Source organism: Pseudopodoces humilis, chromosome 2 (assembly GCF_049639895.1).
Source record: "Pseudopodoces humilis isolate 2021_Gansu_Grassland_sample_001 chromosome 2, ASM4963989v1, whole genome shotgun sequence".
Classification (NCBI taxonomy): domain Eukaryota; kingdom Metazoa; phylum Chordata; class Aves; order Passeriformes; family Paridae; genus Pseudopodoces; species Pseudopodoces humilis.
In genome coordinates this window covers 97,399,996-97,427,983 of record NC_142201.1, presented here as the reverse complement: position 1 = coordinate 97,427,983, position 27,988 = coordinate 97,399,996, and the positions used below count along the sequence as shown (strand labels likewise).

The 27,988-nt window shown below is 38.7% G+C and overlaps 1 protein-coding gene across 1 annotated transcript; it reads left to right on the top strand.

Moving 5' to 3' along the window:
* Window positions 1-1,328: 1,328 nt before the first annotated feature.
* Window positions 1,329-25,946, top strand: CIP2A (cellular inhibitor of PP2A). Its single transcript, XM_014253307.2, has 21 exons — window positions 1,329-1,498; window positions 2,553-2,700; window positions 3,953-4,065; window positions 5,649-5,743; window positions 6,366-6,462; window positions 7,411-7,533; window positions 7,685-7,827; window positions 8,576-8,651; window positions 9,705-9,932; window positions 10,455-10,614; window positions 11,453-11,594; window positions 12,332-12,431; window positions 13,330-13,448; window positions 15,943-16,135; window positions 18,302-18,376; window positions 18,460-18,570; window positions 19,316-19,512; window positions 21,409-21,513; window positions 23,323-23,405; window positions 23,906-24,045; window positions 25,098-25,946. Exons 1-21 carry the CDS (start codon window positions 1,397-1,399, stop codon window positions 25,266-25,268), a joined length of 2,721 nt encoding a protein of 906 aa, XP_014108782.2. The 5' UTR covers window positions 1,329-1,396; the 3' UTR covers window positions 25,269-25,946.
* The last annotated feature ends 2,042 nt before the right edge of the window (window positions 25,947-27,988 follow it).

The window sequence follows — 27,988 nt, the reverse complement described above, 5'->3', positions numbered from 1 at the left end:
GCTTAAGTGCCCTAAGAGCCTGTGTTAGCCAGTGAAAAGCCTTATTACCCAGTTTAAAGTTCAGTGATAATACCCTTCACAAATTCAACTTAGCTCTAGACATAATGAAAATATAATTTGCATTCTTAGAATAGAACAGATAGAATTATTCACGTAAACAGATAATACCCTATACGTAAGATTTAGGTAAAAAGATTTCACATGTTAGAATTAAGTTCAGATTGGTGTAGAATGTATTGTTTTAGAAGCGTGTTTTTAGCTGATTGGATGATTTATGAATTTAGTCCCCTGCGTAGGGGATCAGAGAAGAACGACCGACAGAAGAAAAAAAAAAAATCAGAAGAACAGCAGCACCATCATCATCACCAACTGCTTTTGCAGCCCAAGACAGCAGAACTCCACGCCGAGAAGCTGCTACCCTGAACATCGGGACCTTATACCAGAGAGCTGCTGCTCAGAACTCGGGACTTTATGCCAAAAACTTTTAGCAAATACTTTAACGCTCTGAACTCTTTGCCTTTGAGACTGATGCTTTTATACAATAAAAACCTTTCTAACAAACATCAAGTGCTCATGTCTCTTTGAGACCTAGAAATATTATCAGAATCCTCGTTGAAACTCGACACTTGTACACGCGAAAGGTTCGAGCACGTGGTGTAAGGAAGAACCCGATGCGAGAAGGGCACGATCGCGGTGTCCCGGGGCGCTCCGGCTGCAGGGGGTGCGAGGAAAGGATCCCTGGGGCAGCGCGGGCGGGCGCTGTGCCCGCAGCGGCCTGCGGGGGTCGCTGTGTGAGGTGAACGAGAGCTCAGGCCGCGGGTCCGGCGCCTGTCATCGACACCGCCGAAACTTCCCCACTCCGCGGGAGAAGCCAGGGAACCTCAGGCGGGAGGGGAGGCTGGCTTCTGGCCGGCCTTAAGGCCCCAATATTTCGGCCCCAATAGGAGACGAAAGGATAATGGGGACTAGAATGACAGCAGGAAGGCGAAGCAGGGCTGCCGGCGCCAGGTGGGAACCGACGGCAGCTCCAATCGGAGGCGGCCCTCCAGAGGCTGGACGGCTGGAAGAACCAGCTCTACCCAACCAGAGAGAGCTCCGCTTAGGAAAAGCATTTCTTTGGATCGCCCCGACGGCAGGCGAGCCCTAAAGCCGCCCCCACCGATCCAAGCGCCCACGCTGCCCGCATTCCCCCGGCTCCTCCCCCGGCTCTCGCCACCTCTCCCAAGCCGCGGCTGCTGCCCGCCCCTGCCTCCCTTAAGCAAGATGGCGGCGGGGGCGTCTCCCGTGGTGCCGCGCGGCGGCCGCTCGCGCTCACTGGTCGCTGCGTCACGATGGCGGCGGCGGCGGGAAATGCGAGTGAGGGCCGAGTGCGGAGCGTCTGAGGGGCCGGGCCGCCATGGACGCCCTGGGCTGTATGAAGGCGCTGCTCCTCGCAGCCGCCGAGTACCGCGCTGCCAAGACAGCGCACAACGCCGCTCTCCTGCAGCGCAGTGTGGAGGTAAGTGCGGCGCCCGTCCCGGGGCCGGGGGGTGGCTGTGGTGTCCGTTATGATAATGTTTTACGGTGTGTTTACAAAGGTGTGTTGTGAGTCTATATGCACCCAGGGCAAGCAGGTTGTATGTGTTAAGAGGGACTTTTTTTTTTCTTTATCCCCAAAATTCTGGCCCGCATGCATCATTTCAAAGTTTAAAAAATAGCGTGTGAATGACGAATTGGTCTCGTGTCTGGAGTTTTCCAGTTCGGTGCAACACGTATTCAAACGTGTTTTCTGCTTAGGAGGTGGGCCAGTGCATTTCCCTGATCTTCAGGTACAGCTTTGTGTTATGCCTTTGAATTAATCTCCGAGTTACCTGTTTCAAATTCAGATATATTTTGATTGCTAGAATTTGATTTATTTTTATTTATTTATTTATTTATTATATTTATAAATTTGAAATTTATTTGATTGCTAGATTGTTTATATGAGAGTTAGTATCTTGTTTTGTTTTCTTCTCTATATCTCTTTTAAGAGACAGAGAGGGAATACACGAAATCAACATTATGCGTTTCCAGTATGTAAAATATAAATCGTGTCTATCTGTATTGGTGTGAAGGTGTATAATTTTTGGCTTTTTCTTATATCGGGTTCCTCGAGGTCAGGTTCCATTTTCTCATCCCAGTCACAGAGTGCTCCCAAAACAAGCACTGACTGCTGCTGCAGCTCCTCCCCGGGGAGTGCCACCTTTGGGTCCCTGTACACACCTTCGTAAGGCAGGCTGATTGCTACGTGTTTGTATTGAGCCATCTGTTGGGCTCTTCTTTCAAAATAAATAAACTTGTACTTTCCATGCATAAAGGAATGATAAACAGATTTTTTTTTTCTTTTACTGCTGGTTTTTGGGGTTTTTTTCCCCAGCAGATGTGAACATAAATGTCCCGTTAGAATGGGACTTACATTCTCAGTTTGTCAAGTAGGACAAAATCTATTTCCTACAACTCTTTGCTTGGACTTCTGTATCAGTTACATTGTTGCAGTTGAGTAAGTAAGATTGTTTCTCTCCTTTCATCTCCAGGTTATCTCCGGACTGAAGCTTACCCGTTTTTTCGCCTCAAACCAGATTCTCCCGAGTGAATGTGTCAGTTGCCTTGTAGAGCTCCTGGAGGACACTAATATAAAACCTTCTCTGGCCTTGTCTGTGGTTACTTTGCTATCACAGTTAGGTAAGGTTTGCATCTGAACTTTTTTATCTCTATCTTATCTGGGCAAGGGAAGATAAGACAGATGCTGATTCTGTGGTGATGAATGTCTTGGAAGAAGCATAAGGTGTGAAAGAAAGTATTTTTCATCGTAGTGGAGTGCTTGGCTAAGCCACCTGTTAAGAAGTTTTGCAGTGAGAAGGAGATTTGAAGCCATCCCTGTGAATGACAATGATCATGCTTTGTCAGAATTTGTTTATCCACTGGGTAGGGTGAGAAATTATTCTCTTGTCCTTTATTTTTGGAGCTGGAAAAGACTACGTATTTTATCAAGTGAGAAACCTGGCTAGGGTATGCAGGGTTAGGGAGAAGTCATGTCACATCCTCAACTGTCATCACCTCAGTTTACCTCTCCCACTGGAGTGTTTGCTGGCAGTGTGAGCTCTCCAATAGCCTGGCCTATGTGCATCAGGTTTCCCACCTGCAAAAGAAGTTCTGCTGCCTTTTGCTTGTGTTTTGAGATGCCTTTTTGGGGTCTTTTCCCCCTCTACTTACTAGAAATGGGACTTCATTGTCCAGGGAGCTCTGTGCTCAGAGCACAACCTACATATACAGAGAAAAGTTATCCCATCACTGCTTTGTTTCTCATCATATACAAGTAGTTTTTCAATATTTGAGTCCTTTATGATGCTCCCTTGTTAATCTTCTCTGATTCATGGAATTTAAGCCACTCTGGGCTTCCTTTTATGTTTTTGGAACAATTACTGTAAAATTATTGTTGCTGGGGTTCAGTCCGGAAAATTTTAAGAATTAAGTCCTCTTGCTCTACCTGTTTTGCTGTATCTCTTTGAGGATTGCCTATAGAAGCAGAACTAGCTTCTATTTATTTATGTAACTAATGCTAGATAACCCTATCAACTTACCAGTTTGAGTCTACCTTTCCACCATAGCATGAGGCAAGAAACTGAGCTCATTGAGTTTAAGATCAAAGCCTTTGAAGTACAGGTTTCAAGATCTCAGAAATGAAACTTGGTAGGTAGGAGGTAGACTATTCTTTCAGTCTCCAAGCATCCTAAGGAAATGGATTAGTGTTGTAACTGTAAGTCCAGAAGTGAGGTAGAGAGGCAAGTGCATGGGAGCTGTCATTTATTTGTGGTTACCTTTAAAACATATATGAGGAACTGGTTAGAGACTGGCTTCTGCTTCAGCTGGTAGCTAATACAACAGTTTCTTTTGCTATTAGATGGGGTTTTTGCTAATAATTCCTAAACTCCAGCTTCAGACACAGAGACCACAGAAGCTCTCCAGGACACCTACAATCTGACCAGCGTGCTGGCAGGAGTGGTTCATCGAAGTTCTACTAATCTGAGTGACCCAGTCTTATTACAGGTAAAGGAACTAATGCTTAATAATGTTTGGCTACTGTTGCATAATAAACATTATACTGTATGCATATAATAACTCTTCAAAAACTCTGTTGGAAATAATGTGTCAAGGGAAAGTTGATCATATTTGTTGACTGTATTTGCTGAATGAGGTGGGTATGACAGGAATTTAACTATTTATAGAGTTCTTTGTACTCTCTTTAATCTTGATGTACTTCACACTTCCTCTAATCAAAAAACCAAAAAAAAAAATCCAACAAAGCAAAAGATAACAACCAACCAAAAAAAATGCTGCTTTTAAAAAATTATTTCAAGAAGTCACTGCTTGAGAGCTCAGAAGATTGATTTCCAGTTGAGGTATTTGGCTGTTTCTCCTGACACAAGCCTGTTTCATAACACAGGACTGGAGATCATTTTGTCTAATCAGTACCTTGACAGGTAACTGTGAAGGAGTGAAAGGAAAGGTGTGGCTGCCTGTTTTCATGGGAGGTTTGCAGAGCATGTATGGCCTCCTCTGTTGCTGTTAGTGCTATCTGCCAGTGTATGCCAGGTGCTGTACTAATCGAAGCTTACAGTGAATGTTTGATCTCACCAATTTTAATCTGCCCTTAAAGTTTTCTTTATTTTTTTCAAATAAGCCCAGGTTGTCCCCTAAGCTTTCAGCAAATACTTGCTGTTGCCTACTGTCACTTGTCTTTTCCTGAAAAGCAGAAAATTAATTTATTAGTAGTCGTGTGGCTCTTATTCTGTGGAAAATAAGTTAGGCATCCAGTAAATATCCCTTTTCTTGTGGTTTGCTTAATTGTCAAAACACTAGGAGTACCGCAAGATCTAGGGATCCAAGTGATGGCCAGTCAGTAGGAGAGATTTTGTAGCCACCAGATAAATCCAAACTTCAGACCTTAAGCTCTTAGATGTCTAAATTGCGAGGTTTTGTTTTAACTGCTAACCTCTGCTGTGATTTTTGTCATGTTTGAGTGTATTGACTTCAGTTATATGCCAGAAGAGTGCTGTATGAAGGACTTTGCTACCCTTAGATCTCTTGGCAGTCTTTAGAGCAAGCCTGTTTTCCTGTAAGCGTCCTTTCTACAAGAGAAAGAATTAATTGTCCAATCACTGCTTCAGGTTATGAAGTCCCATCCTCCTTGTTTGCTCTCTTCAATTTGCCATTTATACTTTTTGGGCTTGAAGCTGCAACAGTGTCCTTGGTTCTTGGGCTGGAAAAAGATTGTTTTGTCTATCTACCCTGTGAAGAGAACTTACTAACTGTTAATATGTAGCTCAGAGTTACACACCAAGGCAGTACAGAATCTGAAAAATATGAAAGCTAAAACTTGAGGCATCAAATGGTCTGAAATGGTAATTCCTCTGTCAATATAAAATCTTAATAATCTTTTTGGGCTTTTACTAAGTACGTCAGTATGTTAGGACATTACAATGTGCTTGCAGCAGCTTGTGTAATTGTTGTTAATGTTAGAGTCTGAAAAGTTATGATGTTTTGATATTTGTCCTTTCAGTTTCCTCTTTTGCAACATTCCTTCTGGGATGGTGTAGGACAGGCATGTGAACAGCTTTCTGTTTCCTCAGGGTATTCAGTTGCTGCAGAGACTAACCTACAACATTCCCATCCTTTGTGCTGGCACCAACATCGATGGATTGATTTTGTTTCTAATGCATCGTGTGTAAGTGTGTACTCGGTGTCTTTTCTTATGGGAAACAATGAACTAAGTTTCTAAATTTTCTGAAGGCCATTAGAGTACTGTACTAACCTGGTCTCCAGAGTGAGCTGTGCTCTGAAGTTAACAGACTTTCCTTTGAAAACCATGTCCTTGTTACAGATTGTCAGATGCAGTGATTGGGACTTTGGGTGGTGGAATACTACTTGGCCTCAGCCCACCTCCACACCTCTGGGAGCAGGGAGCTAAGAGAAAAGCCGGGAGGAAATTCATGCTTGTCACTAGAAGCAGACTTGTTAGATTAATAAAAATATGATTCAAGTGCCCTTGTAAAAAATCTAATGAATCTTAGCAGTATGTGTAATAAACGACCTCTGATAGCAGTGATCTCTGATACTTTGGGGTTTTCCAGATGTATTCAGTTAAGAGCTGCCCACACAGCATGAATTACAATCTGAATTTTGTTTTGCATGGTGAAATGGTGTCTCATTAAAAAACAAGCTCCTGCCGTCACAAAACAAACTAAAAGTCCCCCAACCACCCAGCTCTCCCAGCCCCCACTGTACAATTTCTTGTAATTAAATTCAGGATGCTTCAATGAAAACATCTTTTGGACTTTTCTTTTAAGTCAATCCACTGAAGATGAGTTAACAGTACCATGTTTAGGACTCCTGGCAAACCTCTGTCGTCACAACTTGTCTATTCAAAGTCAAATAAAATCTTCGGTAAGAGCTTTGTTTTGGTGTCATGATTCTCTGTCTTAAGGGGAAGATAATTAACTCTAGGTAATTACCTTAGTACTTCTTAAACACTTTTTCTCAGTGATAACCCTGACCTGCTTGTTCTGCCAAATGGGCAGTTGTTTCTCCCATGTTGGAGAAAATAACCAGTAGAACAGGAAGTTGGGTATTCTCTTTCCCTTGTTACATTGCTGTGTTGTTGCCCTGGCTTGTTTTATGCGTTTATTGTTATCAACTGTTCTCTGCCGCTGAAAGGTGAATTTAAAATTTGGTCACCCTTCTGTAGAAAAACTAAATGTAATTAAAATAAAACTATAGTAGATGAATTTTTGGTAAGCAAGATAGAGATTTGCCTTTCAAAAGATAAATCAATAAAATAGCACTGATTTTCATGTTAGGGCCCTTGAATTCTCAAATACATATACATATCTGAACTGTTTGGTTCCTGCGTCTTCATAAATCAGTGCAAATATTTTTTTAATTCAGAAAGAGAAATGAATCTACATAAATGTAAATGTTGTTCTGTTTACCTTGGAGGAGAGGCAGGGGGCAAAAAAACAGGAGAAGCTATTGTCAGCTCTGATCATTAATCAGAGAAGGGATGGGAGTCAATTTTCAGTGATTATTTTCTCTTATAGGCTTTAGCAAAATTACTTTCTCATCTTTCTTTTAAATTATAATGGAATTTCTTCCTTGGTTGGTTCTCTGTTGTTTTGGGGTGTTTTTTCTCATTTTTCCTTACAGATTTTGGAAGAGAACATTAACATTAATGCCAGTATTGTGCAGTAGAGAACAATGAAATAGCTTACCTAGAGAACTTACCATACTAACTTATTTTTGTATTATTCATTATTTGTATGGCTTATGTATAAATATGTCAAACCTGTAAATTTGGTGGGTTTGTAATACCTTTGTTTCTCCTTTTTGTTGTAGAATAATGTGAAGAGTTTCTATCGTACCTTAATAAGTTACTTGGCCCATAGCAATTTGACCATGGTTGTGTTTGCACTTTCGATATTATCAAGCCTTACTCTAAATGAAGAAGTAGGAGAAAAAGTAAGTGAGTCTTTGAAGTTGTTTCTATTCTTAAGTTGTAGATAAAACCAACTGCCACACTGACCAAATAAAATTCTAATTCCAGCTAATTTCAATAAGCAAGACACCCAACAAAATATGTGCCTATACATAACTTTCTTCTTCCTTTCAGCTCTTTCACGCTCAAAATATCCATCAGACATTTCAGTTAATATTCAATATTGTTGTAAATGGAGATACTCTGACGAGAAAATATTCTGTTGATCTACTCATGGATCTTCTGAAGAACCCCAAAGTTGCAGATTATCTTGCCAGGTATGGCTTCATTTCCTAAAAGTATTTTTCCTAAGCTCTAGTTCTGTTTCTTTGTTGTATGCTATTTGAATTCTAAACCAAACACTGGGAAAAAAAATCCCAAGATGCTTTTTGAATGTTGCTAGCTGATTATATTTATAACTGCTATATCTGAACCTAAAGGGTTGTTGAGTTACTAGTTTGACACAGAAGTGAGACTCAAACCCTGTTTTTTCCATTGTCACTGAAGAAATATTGAACACCCTGTACTGTAATTTTTTGTCTGGACAGTATTGGTAGTCAGACAACAAAATGAGTAGCTATCCTGCCTTTTAAAGTGCTATATATTCTTGAAGTGGAATAGTATGGTTGAAGTTGCAAGAAGTAATAATTTTACAGGGGGAGGGGTGTTAGAGTTGTTCTGTGGAGAGTAGTTCTAGTACTCTAGTAGTTCTGCAAATTCCACTAGCAGAACTTAGGTGCTGATTTTCAATCTAAATCAAGCAGTAGGAATAGGTGAAAAATCAGAACTTATTTTAAGGAATTTGCTTTCATTGTTAGAATTTTTTTAATGGTTGGGCTGTTTATTTTTGTTCTTTTCTGTTTTGTTCTTTTGTAGAAATTAAATTATCAAAACTATCACTGTACTTGAGGTGTTTGGGGGTAAGAAGAATAGAGGGCACTTTCATTCATCACTTGATTTAAATGTCTAAATGTGCTGAAATTTCAATTGTATTTATAATTTTTTTCTTCTCTATGCATGCTGTAGATACAAGCACTTTACCTCTTGCCTTGGTCAAGTGTTAGACCTTCTTCATGGAAGGGATCCTGATTCATCATCTAAGGTATTTATACTTTTTCAGTTAAAGGCTAAGAGGCTACAATCCTAATCAAGTTTCTCTTCTGTTTGTGTACAAGGGTTGGTGATGAGATACATTGACCTCAGGGTTCTTTAATGCCCTAGAGAATTCACAAGTTTATATTTTCTAGTTATTCAAAAGGCTGTCAGGTTGAATTTGTAATGTTGGGGTTTTGGCCAGATTGTATGTCTGCTTTCAGGCAACCGATATAAAGGCAAAAAGCCAACATAAACACCTTTTGTGCTTTGGTTAATAAGAAATTTTGGTATTTACCAGGAATGCAGTGTATTCCCCTTTGCTCTCTAAACCTTGAATTAATACTACTCAAACTTCAATTGGTGATCAGGGAACCCTGATGCTAATTTCAAACATGCAGAGATAAGTGTTCTCACCTTAGCTGAATAGATGCCACTTCTGTTTAAGCAGTGAACTGTTACATTCAGCTTTGTCTCACTACTACCTTACGTGAATGAAACATTTGCTATCTGTCACTAAAGGCTAAAATATGAAATGTGAAAATGAAAATATATTTGTGAAACAGATCTGGGGCTCTTTTCTATGAATGTGTTACACATACTAGTTATTAATAGATGCTACTGTTTCTCTCTGTGTGATTTTTGTTGTTGTTTATTTGGTTTATTTAGAGAGGCATATTGACAAGGAGCTCTCCAGGGTGGTTTTCTCTTTCCATGCTCAGAAAATGGGTGTGCATCCATTCCTGTCTCAGAATGTTTACTCTTTGATAGCTTTCTTCATGCTGAGTGTATACATGTTTGTACTTTTACTGTATCATTAGCCAGCAGTCATGTCTGAAGAAAGCAATACACTGAATACTGACACAAGCCTTCACCACTCCAATGAACTGTTTCTGCTGCTGACTTGGCTTTAAAGAAAGAAAATTATTCCTCAGAAAACTTTCAAGTGCTAAAAGGAGTTGAATAGAATTTGCATATCTCTTTAGAGTTGTGTTATGGGAGTTGCAGTTTCTGTATAAGTTCTTGGTTTAAAAGCATTTGAACTCTTCTTCACTTCACACAGATCTTAGAGCTGCTGCTTGCCTTCTGCTCTGTGCTAGAACTGCGTCACACCCTGCGGCAGGCGATACTGGAACCAGCTGGCTTGCCAGTCTCTGGAAACACCAGACTTGTCACTCACTCCAAGAGTTTTGAACCATCTGTTGCATTGGTGCACTTGTCAAACCAACCATTGGAAGGCTCTGAAGACTGTTCAGGTCTAGCATTGCAGCTATTCAAAGAGATTTTTGAGGTACCAGGACTGATAACTGAGTTTAAAAAGCTTCTTATTAGCTTTTATTTTTAAACAACTATTATAATTTGACTTGAAAAATAGCTTATACAAAACAATAAATAAATAATATAATAGATATTATTTTATATATATAATACAATATAATAATAAAGTTCACTGTAAAATAGTTACATTGAAATAAACGTACTTCATACAACAACCGTTCTTTTAAAGACGTGAAGTATTTTAGAAATATGTCTGCATTGTAAGTGGAAGACATGGCAGTTTATGAATTCATGAGGCTGCTAGAAAACTACCAGAATTCCTTTCTAGGACTTTCAGAAATGAGGAAGTTCCTGCTGTTTCTGTTCCCTTTAAACTTCCTCCTCCGGTATGATACTGGTCAGCCATCTTAAACCTGAAATAGCAAGAGGCTGAGAAAGCAGGAACACAGACCGGTACAGGAAGGGGTAGAGTAAGCTTGGCTTCCTTGTGCTGTACTTTTAAATATTGACGTAAAATGAAATGTCTTTTTTACAGGATGTTATTAACAGTAAGAATGGCAAATCAGCTGAACACTTTATGGATCTTTTGCTGCCTGTTCTTCTTGATCATCTTCAGATGCCAGAGCAGATTGTGGATGAGCTATTAGTGAAGAAAAAGTGTGAAAGAATGGTCAAGGCTATTAATGTCCTGACAAATATCCTTTTTATGTACTTATTGGCAGCTGATATATTATTCTTCCACCGTGATCTGCTCTTAATGTTAAAAGACATGTCCACCTTGGGTCACTTGAATAACTTCTAATGACAGTAACTGCCCTAATTTTACTTAGAAGTGTCATCTTGCAAGATTTAGAGTAGCTTTCTAATTGCTGTGAAATTATTTTGTAATACAGTGGTGCAGGATAAAATGTTGTGGCTATTCAACAGAACAGAAGCACTTTGTAGATCAAAAATGAAGATGAGTGTTTTCTATGTAAATTGTGTGGGGAATTTGGGTGGCCATCTTCTTGATTCATGTAGTATTGTTGCCTAGTCAAGTCAAGTGAAACTCCCAGCCAAATACAATACAAATTTAGGTAAGAGAAAAAAAGCAAAATAATTTAGAATGATACAATTTTACACTCCTCATTGAGTCCTTAGTGTCCACAGTAAGTTTTGTAAGAAGGGCATGACTGCAGGGTACAGTCCTGCATCTAAGCTGAGTTCTGTGGAGAAGTTCCTGCTAGATCACTTCTAGGTACCTGGTTCTTGTATTAGGGACTCCCTGGTCCCTGCCTTTTGTTCACTGTGTTTCTTTATGACACCTGTTTTACTGAGGTTTTCCTTCACTGTCTGTTTCCAACAATTGTGTGAAAAGTGAAGCTTATTTGACGTCTCAGTTAGGCATGATTTCAGTTCTTGATGTTGTTGGGTATTAAAAGCATTTTTAGAGGCTCTTGTGCTTTGATGCCCTAACTTGTGTGTCCCGTATTTTTACAAAATGTTGCCTTTTGGTGCCAATGCCAATACCAGTTTATTCTTAACTCTCCCTACTGCTCTGCAGAGATGACACGCTGAAAATGCATGTCTCAAAGGTTCTGACTGCCACCCAATGCACGTGTCTGATAGAACACCAGTTTCCTTATAGTGGGATTGATACCGGTTTTGGGACAAAATTGGGGGACTCTAAAATGTGGTGAGCACACATATTTATCCAAAATCTAATTAAGCATGACTGGTGTGAGAGTTATGATATAGTTGAAATGGAAATAATATGCTAGTTGTAAGTATCATTTAAATGCATATAAATCAATATCGATATTAAATCAAACCCAGGATTTTTGTGGAATAAGAAGTAATCTTGCTGGTCAGTTCATTCAGATAATGTTTTTGGCATAAGCTGGAGATCCACTTATCTGGAACAATGACCTTATACCTCATATAGTAGTTCAGGCTGATCCAAGTTAAAGCTTACTAGAACTGCTCATGGCACGTAATTTATCATTTTGATTTTATATAGTTCCAAAATATCACACATCACTATGGAGGGCAGTTGTTGCACTGAAAATTAAATACACATTCCTTCAGCTCAGAGTCATTATAACTAAAAGTCAATATAGCTATAAGTTACATGGCCAAAACCCAGTGAAATATAATTGGACCTATAATTAAACCCTCCTCACTTTCAACTTGGAAGTGGTGTTTTTGGTCTTCATTGTTGCCATCCTTGGCATGCTGGAGAAGCTCAGGCACATGTCCAGGGAGCTCAATATGATGTCTTTGGTTCTAGCATTGTTGCCTTGCTAGATATATTTATTTTCTTTGTGAAGGTATTTATTATTTTTTTTTAAATTGACTAAATTTGTCAGTACTGATTTGATGTATCTCACCTTTTTCTCATCCAATTTGCTTTTCTACTTGGATATTTAAAAGCAAACTTGCTGCTGATATTATTTTGAAAACGCTTGATCTTATGAGGAAATTGCAGCAGGATGTACCTGGTATGAAGGTCAGCTTCTACAAAATGTTACAGGTATGATTTTAAAATGTTTTATGAAATGTATCTGTGAAATAAAGTGTCACTGCACTACAGTAGTTTTACTTATAACTGTTTTGCATGGTTATCTCTGAAGTGGTAAAGCTTCTAAGAAAATACAGTCCCTTATGCACAATTCCTAAAGGTTGTTTCACTATTAATTCTTCTAAAACAGTAGTTTGCTTTTACTCCAGTCATCTGTTTTGGTAATGCATATGAAATCATATTTTAGCTGCCTGGTAAGACTTTAAGACTGCATTATGATTTCAGTTTTAAGGCAGCAAACCAGAAAACATTTACCACAACAATATAATTATTTGTGGGGTGGTTACTATTAAATATGTACATCTAATTTGGAACTTTGCATGGCCAAAACAGTTTCTGGTACTTATTGGTCAGATAATACCTTAATTACAGTAAATTACTAGTAATTTACATTATAGATGGAAAAGCAATCCAGACAGTCAAACACTTCTTGCTGTTTTGGAGATTTTTCCATCTAGAATGGGAATTGTGTAATTTAATGGGTAACAATGAGCTTTACAGTCCATGATTAATCTTTATAATTTCAGCTAGTGACCTTTCATGTTGAGTATCAAGCACTTGAAAACTTGCAGGAATTAACCAGCCTCTTTACCTGTTGTGTTGCCTTTAATGTAAAAAATTATTTCAAATACTCAGAAGTATAGACTATTTTTAAAATCACTTGTCTTCTGTGGACTTCAGGCTCAGAAAGGGCAAACTTAGAAGGTAACTTAAGTTTGCTTAGAAGGGCAAACTTTAAGAAGGTAACTTAAGTTTTGAATAAAACATTTCTGTGCTTATGGGCCTTGATATTGTTGTTGTTATTGTTGTCTGCTGTATCTTTTTTTGACCAAATTAATTTCTTTTTTAGGATCAGCGCTTGATTACGCCTTTGACATTTGCTTTAACATCAAACCATGGAGAGCAAGTCCAAGTGGGGCTTAAAATACTGTTTGAGGCTGCACCCTTACCAGATTTTCCTGCCATAGTGTAATTATTTTTGTGGTACTCTGGTTAGATTTGACATTTTTATGGGCTTAATGATATTCATGTTTTTTGGAGTACTATTTTCAGCTCATCAGGGACAGAAAATTTAGAAAAATTGTTTTGTTTCTGTTTTATGTGCACTTATGAAACAGCAGTGATCCTGGAGGCCAGAGGAAGCCTTCACAATGCTGATAGTGTTCATTTTATGTCAGCTCCTAGAGAGCAGAGGAGCAATTGACTCCTGTCCCTAAGTACTTATTTGTCTGAAGTCTGTGCTTGGAATTTGGGGTGCATCTAATATTCTGTCAGATTTCTCTCTAATGAACTCTATCAGATGTGTCATTCTTCAGTTCCTAAAGCTTTGCTCACCCTTTTGCAGTAGCTTCCAAGAAAGATCAGACTAGGGTAAGACACAGGCAGATGGCAGTTCAGGTAGTATTTAAGGTGGTTTAAACAATGGAAAAAGTATTGAGGAACTCTGATGGAATCCTTACTCCCATAAATGTAGTAAAATCCAAAAAAAAAGATTTTAAATTGTATCACAACCTGGAGTTGAACCTGACAGATGTCAAGGCAACAAGAAAGACCATTACATCAGCAGCAAAAGCCAGACATGAAAATGTGTGCCTTTCTGCTGAGTGGGGCAGGGGACCTGTAGACAAGACTTTGATAAGGTTGACAAACTGAATGCCTTGCTTGATCTTCACTAACAAGGATTCCCAAAGGCAGAGCAATGTCCCTGAGAGCAATGGGAAAGCCTACAGGAGGCAAGGCATACTATGGGTGGCACAGTGTCAGGTTATGGAACATTTAAACTAACTGGGTGTACAGAAGTCCAGAAGACCTGACAGGATGTGCCCTTGAGTGCTTAGAGGGTTGCCTGTTTTCATTCCAAGGCCACTCCAGAATGTCTTGGAAAATTGCTGGTGATTGGGAGAGGTTCCTGAAGACTAGAAGAAAACAAATGTAACTTACGTCTTCAAGAATGGCAAAGATGATCAGTAGCACCCTGATCTGCTGTTGGAAGAGTCCTGAAGACAGGGCAAAGGAGGTGATCATTCCCCTCTGCTCAGCTGTGGTGACACCACACCTGTAGTATTGTGTTCAGGCCTGGGCTCTCCAGAGCAAGAGCTATATGGACATCCTAGAGTGACTCTAGTGAAGGGTTTGAGGTATGAGCATGTATTACACAAGGTGAGACAGCAAGAGTTAGGCTTGCTTACTTTTGGCAAGACTTGCAGGGTTATTATCAGTGGGTTGAAATGTCTGATAGAATGGAACAAAAGAGATAGAGCCAGGCTTCTCAGTGGTATCCACTAGATGTAGGCACAAACTGAATTAAAAGAAAAAAACTTTTTGATTTCTTTAAATATCAGAAAAGAAACCCTTTTATAGTAAGGTGAGGTCAAACTGGAAAACATTGCCCAGAGAAGTTGTGGAGACTTCAGCCTTTGAGAGAGTCAAAATTACAAGGCATAGTCCTGGGCAACCTGCTAAGAGCAGGAGAGTTGAACTAGGTGGTCTGTAGATGGGTCCCTTTCAACCTTTATTCTATAATTATATGGGTTTGTGGATATAAGAAACATTTTTATAATGGCCTGTAATGAAATGTCTGGCTGAAGGAATGAAGGATCTGTACAATCAGATATGTCTGGAATAGTACAATGGAACAGCCAAATAACATGTCTATAAATGCAAGTTAAAAATAGGCTATGCTCACTTAGGAAGCAATTGAGACAGCACTTCAATGAAGTGGTTGGGATAGCTTAATAATTAAGGAATTTATCAAGAGCAAAAATTTTATAGTTGGTGCCTCTAAAATCAGCTCTTATTGTTTACCATTCTTTTTTGAAACATGTTATTGGTACCTGCCTTGAAAATACCTGCCACAAATTACATACAGACACTGGAATATAGGTGCAGAAATTACTTTTTTCTAAGCTTTTGAGTTCTCTTCCCTATACAGATTTAAACAGATATCACTTTTAACTGCCTACTTTTACAAAATCAAATGTGCTGTACTCAATACAGTATTGTAAAATAGAATTGCAGACAAGAAAAATTGTAGACTGAGGTTTGTTGGTTGCATTCTGCCATTTCTTGATTCAATCTTAGTTTTATGCTCAATAAAAATTATTACTAAATACTTCCTCAATCTTCTTTTAGACAAACAGTGGCCTAGATAAGTTGAATAATAACAGGTGAAATAACCTGTTTCTCAGGTTCATAAGAGACGTGATCTCTTGCTCAAAAAGAGCTGAGCACTATGACCTTTTTGATGAGATTCTGTATTTGTCTCTAAAAGTTAGCCATGATACACAGGTTTTTTTTCCTTTTTCTGTATCTTGGGCCAGTTTGAGCCCATGTCCAGTACACATCTTTGTAATGTGTGGTAATGCAAATGTGACTTAATTTTGTTATGAAGTTGTTCTTCTCTTCACTCCTTGTAATGCTATTTGTAGCAGGTTGTGTCATTAATAGCCTCATGTTTATACAGGCTGGGTGAAAGCATTGCAGCAAATAATGCCTACAGACAACAAGAAATGCAGCACACAGCAAAGAGAATCCAAATTCAATCACCTGTGATCAGCACTACTTCAGTGAGGTGTTCTTCATCCTATCCTTCAAGTAATGAATCCAAAGCTTCAAATATTGAGGAATTAATACAAAAACTTCATTCTGGACTAGAGGTTAGTAGAATTTATATACCCTTGTGAAACATTTGACATTTTTTTTACTGGGAGGGATGGAAATAAAAATCAAAGTGTCAGACTACTGTATGTGTTACAGTTAAGTTTTGTTTAGATTCCTGCCTGTTTGAAATGTGCTATTTTTACTGAGCTCCTGAGCAGAATTTAGAGATGCTATATTGAGCTACTACTGAAGGCAGAGCTCCTTACTGAGGGCCCTCTCCAGTGGGTTCCAGTCACCTCAGCTGTCAGATGTGGAGGCAGGAGCCAGGTACAGTCCAACTGCCAAGACAAGCTGGGACATACAAGGAACCTCCTCCCTCTGCTTCCTAAGATATAGCCTGTAATAAAATAGAGATGCTGAGCTGCTTTAGAAAAGTGTGGTGTATCTCTTGTGTGCCTAAACACACACACTGACATTCTCCTTTTGTTGGCTATAGCTGACTCTAGCATTTGCAATTCAGCTTTTGTGGCCTTCTTGGAAAGGTGCTGTTATTATTTCAGAAGGCAGTTTTTACTTCTCTCTGCAGCATCTTGCATTGTGAATGAGACACCCGACCAGGCACCACATACCATGTGCTGCTGCTTTGTGGGCCATCCTGGCAGATACTGAATATATCTCCTCTCCCTTTTCTGTTCAAAGCAAGTTAGCTGCTTTGTAGCTGCTTTAGACTGAGAGGTGGATTGTTGACTCTGTTTTCTTTTGGCTTAAAAGAACAGTATGCAAACTGGGAAAAGGAATAGAAAGCTTCTTGATAACAGCTTGATATCTGTATTGGTGGTACTGCCTCCAGCCTTAGCTTTGCAACTCTTATCTCTTTGTTGTAACTGATAAAAGTGAAACTCAGAGAGCTACCAGTTCCAGTCAGATGCCAGAATAACAGTGAAAAAGGTCAGATGAGTCTTCCTTGGCTTACTTTTTACTTTGCCACTATATGCTCTCATTGATCATCTTTTTCAGGACTGCACATGACAGTCTGTGGGTGCATTGCTGTGTTTATATTGATGTAAATCAAAGCAACCACAGGTACCTACACAGCACTAATGCAGCAGCTTCCAGTAATGCTACAGATTGCAAACCTACTTTGATTGTATTTTTTAAGGGAAAAAGTTGATGAATTCTTTTCTTAGACCTTCTAATTAGTAATTCAAAATCAATATACACATTCACTTAAAATATCCAGTACTTGAGTTCTGTCTGTATGCTGTGTGAAGCTCAAATGCTTGTAAAAATATAATTGAGAAAACACTTTTCATAGTGAACAGTATCACTGTTCAGAGAGAATGAAGGGAATTTCATTCTTAGAGCTTTTCTTAGAGTAATTTCTATGTCCTTTGGCTATTTTAAGTTTGCAAGTACTTTGTTTTATACTTTAGGGACAGAAAAACGAGCTGAGAACTGGAGCTCCACAGGATCACCTGTTAATTTGCAAACAGCATTCTTACATAGTGGTTCAGGATGGTGCAGAGGTGGTGGCTTTTCTGTAGGTGTTCAGTGTATGAACAGCTGGCATAGTTTGCACTTGGTTGTGCGTCAGCATCTGTGAACAGCTGCTCAGGACTGTTGTTACAGCAGCACTGACTAAGAGAAAATATCCTGAAATCATTAAGTAGCATTCTCACTTGACTGGGCATATCCTTTAATAAACACTTAGGACTTGTGCCACACACAGTGCATTTCCTCTAGTAAGTTGCTGGGTTAACACAGTAGGTTCTGTAGGTCCTCAATAGTATCCTTTAGAGTATCCTAGAAAAACTTTCCTGGGCCTTTTCTCTTCATTTGTGTGTTGAGAAGGCCATGGAGTATGAACAAGGAGTTTTAGCCATATGCATTTTGTGCTGTTAATGTTAGGGCAGATTTTTTTAGGTGTCCTATGAGGGGCCTGCTAATTCTCCAGCAAAGACTAGACCAAGGGGAATGATCTTCAAATGGTGATTTTACCTTTTTATAGTGCTGGACTGATAGTCTTCTGTAGATGACTCCTATTAAGCCTAACAGGTTCAATTGCTCACAAACTTTTCTCAAGGGTCAGATGGATATCTTTGGGTAGATAGCCTCAGATACAAAAATGAGAATTTAAAAAGCCTAGTGGCAGGTGGAGCTCTTTAGGCATACATGTATAAGTAGAAATTTCCAGTATCAGTAATTGGAAAAGTTTTCCACAGATGAAGGAGCCCTTGGCTGATGTGAGGATATCTGACATAATGGATGTCTACGAGCAGAAGCTGTTGGCATTAGCCGTGAGTACAGCCTAATGTGTGTGGGGATGCTGTGGTTGGTAGTTTCAGAAAGTGTTAATGAGAAATGTTCTCCCTATATGCAGTCTAAGGAAACGAGGCTGCAGGATCTTCTGGAAGTAAAGGCAGTGTCTCTGGCTCAGGCTGAGAGGCTGATGGCTCAGTACCGGTGTCAGAGAGCCCAGGCTGAATCTGAGGTGAGTAGAGGAGCTTCAAGGTGGGACTGAGTAGTGATTTCCTGGGTAGCTTTAACTGTGATGCATGTGGAAACTATACTGCTTATCTGTTAGCTGCGTTTGCAAGTTAGGGCAGTCTTAATTTTCACCATGAACATCCTGTTTGCCTCTGGATTGTTCTTTGGCACAGTTTTCTTTAGTGTCCTTTCCCTTACAGGAAGTCAACAAAACCAGCCTACTCTGCTTATTATTGTTTATTAACCATTAGCATTAATTCAGCAATATTAAAAATTAATAAACCCACTTACTAGAATTCTCTATAGAATTTGCTGGTATATAAAAAACTGTTTCCTGTTTGTGTCTTTTGATTCACTGGTCAGAGGTGAACTTTCAAATAAAGTTTCCTTTTGTGGTGTCTGTATTTGAGCTGCACATTGAAAAGTGTGAGAATAATTTATATTCTTTAAGGGTTATAATAAAGATTGTGCTACTGGTTACTAAATCCGTAGCTAAAATGTATCCTCTTTTACTTTATTCTTCCCTCTTCCCTCACCTTATCTATAAATTGAGCTAAAGGAATTTAGAGAACCAAATTATTTGTAGTTAATAGTAGGTGAGAGAATTTATTCTCTTAGTGTAGATGGTGACATTTTGGTGTTAGATCTATAGCCTCAAGCATGCCTAATACAGCTTGAGAAACAGAATTCCCTTTAATGTATGTGGCTTTGTTTTTTCTTTTTATTTGGGGCTGTCTTTCCACTCAAAGGCAAGAGCTCTTGCTGCAATGCTGAAGGATGCAAAACGAAAAAATGAAGAGCTAAATGATTTGCTGCAAGCTCAACAGGTAGAATCTGAAAAGGCACAGACTGATATTGAACAGCTCTTTCAGCACAACAGGAAATTGCAGGCAGTTGCTGAAGAGCATGAAGTACTAAAAAAATCATCTCTTGATCTTCTTCAGAGGTAAGACATGTAGGATCTCTAAACACCTATTTCATTAAAAAGAGTTATGATGTCCTTTACTGGGCTAGGCACATTAGAAGAGCAACACTACATGCTGTGTCATGTTTTTAAGTGAAAAGTTAATTTCATGTTTCTTCTATATGCTTTTCAATAAGGTTAACCTATGTCATTCAGGAACTCAAGTTTATGTTGCATTTAATATACTTAAATTTATTAATATATTGACATTCAGCTTTCAGTGGAATGAGAACTGAATTGTAGGTGCTGAAGGTCCAGTTCAGGAAATAGCGCAGACTTTGTATAAAAAGGGAGCATTGTTGTCTAAGACACAGAACTAACAATGCTTAGTTTCTGTTAGCATTATACCATGCTTTCGGTGTCTGTCTTTGATCTTATGTGCTGTCTTGATGACATTCTTGCAAGAGTTCTGGAGAAAGAGCCAATATCAGTATGTTTGCATAATGTAGGACTTGGCATCGTTGGTCAAGTCTGTACCAAATTTGACTTGCATTAGGTAAAAGTGAGGTACAGAGGAAGGAGGCACATTGTGTGTCCTGAATTATTTATAAGCATTATTTCTTTGGGATCTTAAGCTAAAAAGAATATGTGAGACACACAAAGTACATAAAGATAGAAAATATTTGAAATTAGAATGTGCTTTGAAAGAATAAAGACTTAAAAGAGTTTTGACTTCTCAGCTCACATGAGCTGGTCTGGTCACTAGGTGTCAGCAAGGCAAAGAAGCTGATAACATTGAGATCAAGTTTCTTGCTTAGTAACGGGAGCAAGCATTATTAGACAAGTGTGAAAGCATATTGCTGCAAATAAAGGAGTCATTGTGGGAGGAAAATGTATAAAAATTTTTTCCATTAGATTTCTTGAATAAGTGTCTAGCTGTGTCTATGACATGTCACACTGTGTCATTGTTGAAGTGCCTCCATTTTTTGCTTGAATTGTATGCAGTCATACACTTTGTGAATATGTATTGCCTAATTCATGGGAAATAAATCAGCCTCTAGTATCTAACAGTTTTAAATTCTCCAAATTAGGAACAAAACTTTCTCATCCTTGCAATGTGTTTCTAAAACAAAAACTTAATTTTTAAAACAACCTTCATGCTTCAAATACAGTGTTTCTTAAAAACAATCAGTTAACTGACATCAGGGGATAGAATTTGCCTTTTGGTAGGAAGGTAGGAAAAAGTTTGCGTAGAGCATGAAATCTGCCTCATAAGCCTGTATTAATTACACACTGCATTGTCTTCAGTAGGTTCAGTTTTTAGTATCACAAGACAAGGTCACAGACTAACATAAAGGGTCCCTTAAAAGATGACTGACACACACAAACTGTTATAGATTAGCTCTTTGCAAACTTCTAAAGGTACTTAGAGTTTTGTCAATTCCTGAAAGTTTTCTATTGGAGGGAGGTTGCTTCCTGTTCATGAATAATTCATGATATGTAAGGGATCCTCTGAAGCTTGGCTGGTTTGTTTGTCTGTTTTCTTCTTCCAAGTGAAGCATTGGAACAGGCTGCCCAGGGAAGTGGCTGAGTCACCCTCCCTGGGGTATCTAAAAGATGGGTCATTTAGGGACGTGGTTTAGTGGGGGACTTGGCAGTGCTGGATTAATGGTTTGACTCAATGATCTAAAGGGTCTTTTCCAACCTAAATGATTCTATGATTCTAAGTATGTTCATTTAAAAAACAAACCCATAAAATCTAACACACTAAAAGTCAGCTGTCACCAAAAAACACTCACCTGAACACCCCCCCTCCCCTTCCAAAAACATCTTGCTTGTTACTTGAGTGGAATGATTGCACAGATCATGTCAAATATTTTTATTTGGCAAACTATTAGAATAAAAGGTCTCTTCAAAGCAATTACATTTCATTTGTAGGTATGAAAGACAATATAAAGATCTACAGATTACATGCAATTCCCTAAATAAACAAGTGGAAGCAATGACGAAACTAAATGAGTCACTCAAGCAGCAGAATGACAGGTAAGTTCAGGCTTTTTAAAGCAAGTCAGACAGTAAAACTGAATAGCACTTTAGTCTCAGTTTTTAAACTGTGCTATAAGTAACATCTGAGAAGTGAAGTTAGAGGAAGCCAAAGATGCTTCATGGTTGGTTTATACATTTATGTTGGATGACAATCTGTAGTACTGACTTTGGTGGTTTATTTTCTTTGCTCCTTAATTGGTTGGAGATGGTGAGGGAATGTTGATAGACTTGAGCAATAGTAGGAAGAAAAAGATGATGACCCAGTTCTTAGGTACACTTGGGAGAGTGTGGAGTTGTTATTTTGGTTGTTTTTGAATTCTTCAATTCTTTTATCACCTAAAGATTTCTGTGCATTCTCTTTTAGCCTGCAAGTTTTCTCTTAATGTTGTCAAATTGGGGAAAAAAAACTCAAAACAACCAACCCTACTAACACATTTGTAAGTTATATTAGAAGTCGTGATGGATGGTATTCTGCCTGTGGTATAAAACATCTTCTTTCAACTATAAAACTAGCATTATCTATGTCTTCCTGAGGAGTAATTGTAATTTTTCCTTTTTGCTGGCTTAAAACAGAGGCCTGAAATACCTTTCACCACTGTGAAAGGGAATATAGGGCCCTGCTTTGACAGATTTAATTTAATATGTAGCTTTCCTGAAGATGTCTTCAAAATATGTTCATAAGCAGGCCTTGTATTCCATTGAGAAATAAAATGCTATTCTTGGTTTTACTTGCAAAGTTCACTTCACCCTTCCAGGCTCTTGCCTTGTCAGTAATCAGAGCAGTCCAAATCATTGCCTTTAGTTCTAATTCAGATGGAAAATTTTCATACTGATACATTAGTTTGCTACTGAATAAATTTGGCTACTTACATCTAATGGTACTATATGCAGCTCAGGGTAATTGAGGAGATATTCTGATAAAAGCTGACCATTGTTAATGCCAGTCTAGAGGAGCAGTTTGTTATATAGATACTCTTGAACTGCCACAGAAATGGAGACTGTGGAAATATACATCCCTCCCTCTTGCTAGAGGCTGCAGCTTAGAAACTGTGAGATAGGAAGTGGATAAATAAGTAAACAAAAGTGACATCAGATACTATCTGGGCAAGGCAAGCGGCAAGTAGAGTATATGCCTTAGAAATTAGTCTGGCTGGTAATGGTAAAAGTAGATTAGCTTCAGAGTGTAAAGTGCTCATGTTAGAGCTGTTCTGCTGGTAGATGCCAGTACCTTTGTATTAAATGGGTGTGGAAATTGAGCATCACCCGAACTAGTGAGAACTGAGGCAGGCCTGTACACAAGCTGTGGCACTGTCTTATGGTGTGGTCGCTTTTAAGTATTGTGTGACAATCCAGGAGACATTCAGAATGGTGTTTTTTCCTTGCAGGGATAATACCTGAAACTGGTTTTACTGATTGCATTGTCTCTTCAGGGGCATAGTAAGAGCTAAAACTTCAGCAATCTTAATCACTAATTTTTACTTGTATTGAATGACAATTTTAGCTCTGCCACAGTATTTTAAATTATTTGTGTCTGTGATCAAAGGCACTGGTTTCTGGGCTTTGTGCTGCAGGTATCAGCCTTTTCAGTAGTTCCTACCATGATCAGAGAAGGGCAGTGACTGTGTCATGGTGGCAGGAAGGAAACAAGATCTATCTCTGCTCACACTATGCACATTCATAGGTTTGATGACTTGAAGCTCTTGACAGCAATTGGAAATAATACAAAAATCATTTTAGCTTCTTAGGACAGGGAAATGGTGGCATATCTCACTTTACGCATTAAAATTTATTTCTCTGCACTTTTAGCACTGCTGCACAGTTAATCAAAAGTGAAGATCACAGAAATGAATTACAGCAACAGCTACAGGAGAGAGATGGCACAATATCAAGTAAGTCACCTACCTAAAGGTCACTAAAGCTAGACAACTAACTGTATTAACTAGACCTTGTTATTATGGGCTCTAGATAAGGTGCTGTATCTTACCAAGCAACTTGTAAACCTTAAAAGTTACCACAGGTACAGAATTTAATAATTGAATGAAACAAATACAAATTTTAATTTTTTTAGAAAGAATGCATGAAGCTGATTTCCCAGACTTCATTGAACCTTTGCATAGTGTGTCCCTTCAGGGTCTTCTTGCAACATGTTCATTAGAACTATTTTCTGTAGGAACTGCAAATTAAAAGAGCTTAATTTAACTCTTTCTGCAAATGACTGGAAGCAACCACTAAAGTTTAGCAGTAGGTGGCACTACTCAGTAATTCAATTAGCAGCCCTGTTGAGTCTAAAAAAAAAAATTAATAAAAAAAGCCCCTTGTTTCCGAGGCCAATGCAGTGTCTGTTTTCTAAGTTTGGCATCCAATCTTTTAACGTGTTCTTTTTCATAAGCCTTGCAACAGAATATAGATGTTCTGGAAGAAAAAATAAAAACTCAACAGCAAGAAAAAACAGATATGGAACAAACCATCAATATTCTTAGGAAGGAATTAAATGAAACACAGGAAGCAAGGGAAGAACTGAGTGTCAAGGTAAGGAATTACTTGCACCTGCATTCCTGAGATTGGAGTTTTAGGTATCTGTTTAAGTGACAGAGTTGGTAAATCAGTATTCTGGTGTTTAAATACCTAAAGACCCTAGAGTAGCTGATGTAGTAGTGGACAAGAACAAATTCTCTCAACTTAATTGTGTACCTCTTGAGTTTTAAGTCAGGATCAAGTTCTAATGGATAATGCCTCTGTGAAGCATAGTGTGTAAGTACATAATGTTGGGAAGGGAAAAAAACCCACCAAACCTGTGGCATAGTGTTAAATAACAGAGTGTAACAAAATCCTCTCCAGTAGTTTTGACTAATGAAAATGTAGGTCAGCTTGCTTTCCCTCCCTTTCTCACATTGAATTAAGGTACATATGTATGCACCAAAATCATCCTGGGGTTCTTTTGATCATTGAAATTCTAACAAAAAACCATTTTTATCTCCAAGAAAAAATGTCTTTTTTCAAAAGAGAGACCACTTTGGCTATACCAAGTTAACAAGATAATGTTAACAAAACAAAAAAATAATCCCATCCCCCTACCCCCCTCAAGTTTCATTGCAACATACATGTCCTTGACTGCAAGTAAGGCTCCCTCTAAAATCACAAGGCAGAGATTCATTTCACATGCAACCTGATCAGCAAATGCAAAGTGTGCAGTCTGACAAACACTTTTACCATATTTCCATTTCCTGGGAGCAAAAGCTTAATCTCTTCAGGCAATATTATCCAGTATACAGCAAATATTTTTTTTATCTCAGTAAATATTTACTGGTGTGATGCTTGAAATGAAATGGATGGTAGCACCATGATAACAAAGAGGTTGGTGCTTTCCTATGGTATCCAGCATTTTGCAGTGTGGCAGTAGCTGTAATCATTCATGTATACCAACTGTATAGCTGAGAGAGATTTCTGAAACAAGCTTGTAACTTTAAGACTGCTTTTTAATTACTTGCCTAAGTCCACCACCAGGCCACTCAGCCTTTACTATACTCTGTGTTTTTCAGTTGGTAATGGAGAAAACAATAAGATTTTGTTTGTTTCTGCAGGCATCTTCTCTGGAAGTTCAAAAATCCCAGTTGGAAGAATGCTTGGCAGAAAAAGAAGCGCTCGTAAATCTGCAGAAGGAAGAATTGGACAAACACGCCCTCATGATTGCAGTAATTCACAAACTAAGTGCTGGCAAGCTAAGTGCAGAAACAGTGAACCTCAGTTTGTAGGGCTCTTTCCTGTGCTTTATGTATTCTGTTAACTGAGCTAAATTACAGGGATGACTGCCAGCTTTGTACACAACACGTGCAGTTCTGTTGCCTTTTTGCATAATGCAGGTATTGCCTAAAAAGGTCAGCAACAAAAACGTTATCAGAGCTGCTGATGAGCTGCTGAATTAAGGGGTTTTGTTGGAGTTTTGCAAACTCAGTTGGGAAAGAACCTGTCAGGGTAATGGGTTAAAAACTTTTAGTGTCAAAATAAGTTTGCAGACTTGGTTCTTTCCCTTTAAGTCTCTTGGTCATGGGGAAGAGGTAGGTAAATGTTGGGAGGGGTTTTGTTGTTTGGGTTGTTTTCCTCCTACCAGAAAGTGCTCAAGTAAACAAATTCTAGTAGGAAATGCCAAGCACGTTAATAACTAAATTGATAAATGCCAGTTTGACTTTGTCAAATGGTGGAATGGGGGGGGAATACATCAAGTTGCTTACCCAGAGTAAGGTGGCAATAAGGTACACGTCTGCAGAAAATGGTAAATAAATCTTTAGCATTTATATGACAGAATCCAGAGTATAAAAATATTGGTTTTCTTTTTTTTTCCACTGGAAAAATATACTGTTTCAATATGCTGTTCTAAGCCAAGTGTAGCTGAACTCTGGGTTGCATAGCAAATAAATGCATGGACACATCAAGACATTTTGACAGCATTTCTGTGTTCTTTTGTGGCAGTGTTTTTCCAAATGGTAATGAATAGTGGTTAATGGAACTAGCAAATAAATTGATGTCTGCTTAAAATCTTGTTTAAAACATACATCTTCCTCTTTTTACTGTAAAAAAAACCTGGAGATTTTTGTACTTAATTAATGCAAAAAAGTACCTATGTAAGGGGTTTTGCTTTTAGGAATCTTGATATTACCAGTTCTGTAATCAAAATAGTTTTGTAATAAAGTTCCCTGTGCTGTTTCCATATTCATGTTATGTGCCATATCCACTGGGCTATTGGACTTTCTTTCCCTTTCCCCACAGGCTCTCTCAGCGCAGGGAGTAGCTGGCACCAGCACAAAAAATATCTCTGCAATAGTCGATTTTTAATTATCTGTGTCATGTCAGGTTGTCAATTGCATGTTCTACAAGCAGAGACTTTTGTGCTGTCTTACTTCTGAGCACCCTCATGTCTCAATATCGGGCACTTCAGTACTTCTTATCTGAAAGTTTTTATTCTGTATAATCTGGAGAAAATTTTTCATTTAGCATGTGGTTCTATATGGCTTTGTATGTTATTTCAGTCATGCCTAAAAATACCCTTAAATGTGTATTTCTTTTTCAGTATTATGTGTTTTCTATGCTGTCTATTTCACTTTTGGTGTGCTTATTGGGAATAATGACACAAAAACAGGGTTTGGAGTGGATGGGCTTTAATTCATCACCTGTTGTGTGTTGTCTTCATTTTAGCGCTCCTCTTTAGTCTTGATTCTGCATCCTTTGAACTTTTTCTATTTCCCTGATAGTGGTTTATTTTAGGCTTTCACTTTCCCCTTCTCCATCTCTTCACCTCTCGTTCATCACTGATTCCAATTGACAGTGCCCACCATTTGCTTTTCCCTCGTGAAATCTCTGTCTTTTACTGAAATTAGGGAGCTTTCCTTCTGTGCTGTTTGGATCTATTAGTGGAGTCTTTCCCACCTCTGGGATAAAACAGGCTCTGGAATGGTACTCTCACTTTTGAATTAAGTGCAATTGATCATCCTCACCTACATGGAAGATGGAATGGGAAGTTTTACTTGAACCAATTCCCAGCTTTCATTGTCCCCCCTCACCCCACACTTACCTCTGTTACAAAGAAGGCAGAGCTTTTTATTAGTAGTGGTAGTAGTGTGGCCAAAATACCTGTCCTGTGGTATTTGTGCTAGCATATGCAACTTAATGTAGACAAAAAACCTTTTCCTCCCAACCTTGTGAAACTTCAGCTGGAATTTTCTTAACTTCAGGGTGAAGTTAATGTCCTCCACAAACAGTAGGAATTCGGAGCTTTACAAATTGAAAGCATGGCCTTGCTCTAGGAAGTAGAAAGGATCCTAAATGTTAAGGGCTGGTAAAGGAGGCCTGTTTAAAATAAGCAATCTAATGAACAGCTGTTGTGATCTTGGACAGATTTTTCATGAAGTACTTAGTGCTCATGGTGACCAGTAGAATTTATTTTAGTGATGGTTTAAACAAAATATAAAATTCTGAATAAAGAAATCTAGAAATCACTTATGCTATGGATTCCACAGTCCCAAAAGTGTTAGCTGCTATGTTCACAGTTTTCCTGATTCAGAGGGACATGTCTAGAATTATCTTGCAGTGCACTTCTCTGGATTAAGTGCAAGCCAAAAATGGGACAGACTCCACTGAAATTGTGACACCCAGCTTTATAGGTTTGGTTCAACATTCTTGTGAAGATGTAAGAAGAGGTTCTCTGCTCCTTTTTCTTGGAGTTTATTGTTAGCAGCCAAAGATGAAGTATTTTTAGGCAAGTACTTATTTCTCAAAAAATGCTTTCAACCTTGCAAAGTTGGTTTATATATAAATAAACTCCTCCATGTGTTCCCATCTGGTTACTTTTGAAATCTTCAGATTTGTTCACTGAAGCATGCTTCCTTTCCATCTCCCTCACCAATTTCCCTTCTGCAGAGCGCTGAAATTGGGAACAGTCTGCTAGCTTTATGTCCCCAGTGACACATCCTTTTCTCTC